General features: G+C 40.7%; 1 protein-coding gene across 1 annotated transcript; it reads right to left on the bottom strand.

Annotated features, from left to right (window-relative positions):
• Positions 1 to 1,319: 1,319 nt before the first annotated feature.
• K441DRAFT_546434 (uncharacterized protein) lies at positions 1,320 to 1,889 on the bottom strand (the record flags this gene model as incomplete). Its single annotated transcript, XM_067642863.1, has 1 exon — positions 1,320 to 1,889. A coding segment is annotated over one exon (570 nt), but the record flags the coding sequence as incomplete, so codon positions are not given.
• Between the last annotated feature and the right edge of the window lie 389 nt (positions 1,890 to 2,278).

Below are 2,278 nucleotides of genomic sequence, written 5' to 3'. Positions count from 1 at the left end.
CATATTTGAGCTCCATTTCGGTTACAATATGGAGCCTCCATATTCGTAACGGAGGTGCAACCGAACGATCCCTTAGTACTACTTAGGTCTATTAGCTCTAACCTATTATACTATAGTTTTAACAACTATTATAAAGCTCTATTCGTCTATATTCGTCTACTTAAGCTTTTACCGCCTCTCTTAGACTAGTAAAGCCTATTATTAACTCTTATTACTTGGTTAATTAGTTCTCTTATAGATTATATATCTTCTATAGGTAGTATTATCGCTTAAACTTTTACCTTTTAGCTCTCTTTAGTATTATACTATTAATACTCCATTATTATACTAGTCTATACTATTAGTATTTAGAATTATATTATATAGTCCCTTACTAACGCTCGTTATATAATTTTATATAATTTTCGTTTTACTATTACTGCTAATTCCAGATCTCTATATATTTGTATAAGTCTATCCGCAAATACTTTCTATGTTAAGAATATATACTAAACTTCTAAGTTAGTTATAGTTAACTTATTTGCTTATATCTCCGTAAAATAGGGTCTAAACTATTCTAGTGCCAAACCCATTAAGAATAATCCTACGTACGCGATTTAATCTGCTAGGGTAGATAGCTTTATTCTTTCGTATTATATTTTAAGTTTTATTTACGTAAAGAATCCGTTAAGCTTTAGCTTCTCTCCTAAAAACCATATAATTAAAGGTATTTTAATTTTAATTTTAATTATTCTAAAGTCATTAAGTTTATTTTCGAAACCTACCTAGTTAATATTAATCTATTATAACTATCTACGAGTTACTACTTTCTGCTATATTTATATCTCCCTAAGACCTAGAGTTAATCCTAATATCGTCATAAGTACTACTTTAGGTAGTATCTTATTAACTGCGTTCTACCGTAACCGTAGTAGTAAATGTGTAACGAAGCCTTATAGTAGATACTATAGTAGGCTTATTAATAGGCTAGGTATATAGATAGAAGTAATAATAAGGCTTAACTATAAAGTAAGTACTTAATAGATTAACTCCGATTATATTCTAAGATTTACTACTAAGAGAGAACTATCTAAGGTAGGGACTGTAGTCCTTTAAATACACGTCCTAACTCCTATGAAATATGCTCAGTACGTTAGTACGTTGAGTACGTGAACATGTGATAGCCCATGTGACCTCGCTTACCGCTCGTCCCATGATTCGATCGGTTCCAGCGTCTCCCGGGCTGTCACAACCAGTTCGTCCGTCTCCTCTCTAAGCAGTCGTACTACCACTGATATAAGGTCCGTAACACTGCCAACTGCTCACGAACTCGCCAGGCTCTACCAAACCCAGTGAAGAGACGGCCAATGATCGGCAATGTTCGCCGGCCCGAAGATGAGTTCGTCCGGTTTCCCGGGGATGACTTTGATGCGAGCGTACTGAGCTCCACTGAAGAAATATGCTTCTCCCTCCGGGTTTGGGATCGGAAGCACTGCATCTACAGTCTTGAAGCCAGCTTTGGTGAGAGCCGGCCATTCGTCGGCAATGTTCGCAGGCCCGAAGATGAGTTCGTCCGGTTTCCCGGGGATGACTTTGATGCGAACGTACTGAGCTCCACTGAAGAAATATGCCTCTCCCTGGCGGTCTGGGTTCGGGTTCGGGTTCGGGATCCGAAGTACTGCATCTACAGTCTTGAAGCCAGCTTTGGTGAGAGCCGGCCATTCGTCGGCAATATTCGCCGGCCCATAGATGATTTTTTCGTAGGAGTTACTAGGGATGAATTCGATGCGAGCGTATCGAGTTCCGCTGAAGAAATATGCTTCCCCCCGACCGTCCGCGTTCGGCTGGCCTCCGTTCGGGCTTGGGATTGGAAGTACTGCATCTACAGTCCCGAAGCCAGCTTGGACCAGGATAGTCAGTGGGTGGCGATTTTCCGATAGGTGATTTTGTCATCGTTTGATTCAGGGGCGGGACTGACGCGAGCGTACCAAGCCCCACGAAAAAAAGACGCCTCTTTGTTGTTTGGGGTTAGGAAACAAGCTCTCTCCATGAGGTTATCTATAAGGATTAAAGACGCCAAAGTGGGCTTCGGTCTTAGTGTAATATGGATGTGAAAGGGTGAATGTTTATAAGGGGAGGGTGGTGCTGGGGGGACTTTATAGGGTCAGACCGCTCCTCAAATTGAGGTGCCCACTCTTATTAAGGGGGTTTTGACTTACTGCGCCGAGAATCCTAAATAGTTAAGTAGTCAGGGATTTTCATGTCAGTTGATGCGGTTAAACAGAAAGAAAGCCGTATC

This window comes from Cenococcum geophilum (assembly GCF_001692895.1).
Source record: "Cenococcum geophilum 1.58 unplaced genomic scaffold K441scaffold_9, whole genome shotgun sequence".
In the NCBI taxonomy this organism is placed as follows: domain Eukaryota; kingdom Fungi; phylum Ascomycota; class Dothideomycetes; order Gloniales; family Gloniaceae; genus Cenococcum; species Cenococcum geophilum.
The sequence above is the reverse complement of the archived record's forward strand: the minus strand, read 5'-3'. Positions and strand labels throughout refer to the sequence as shown.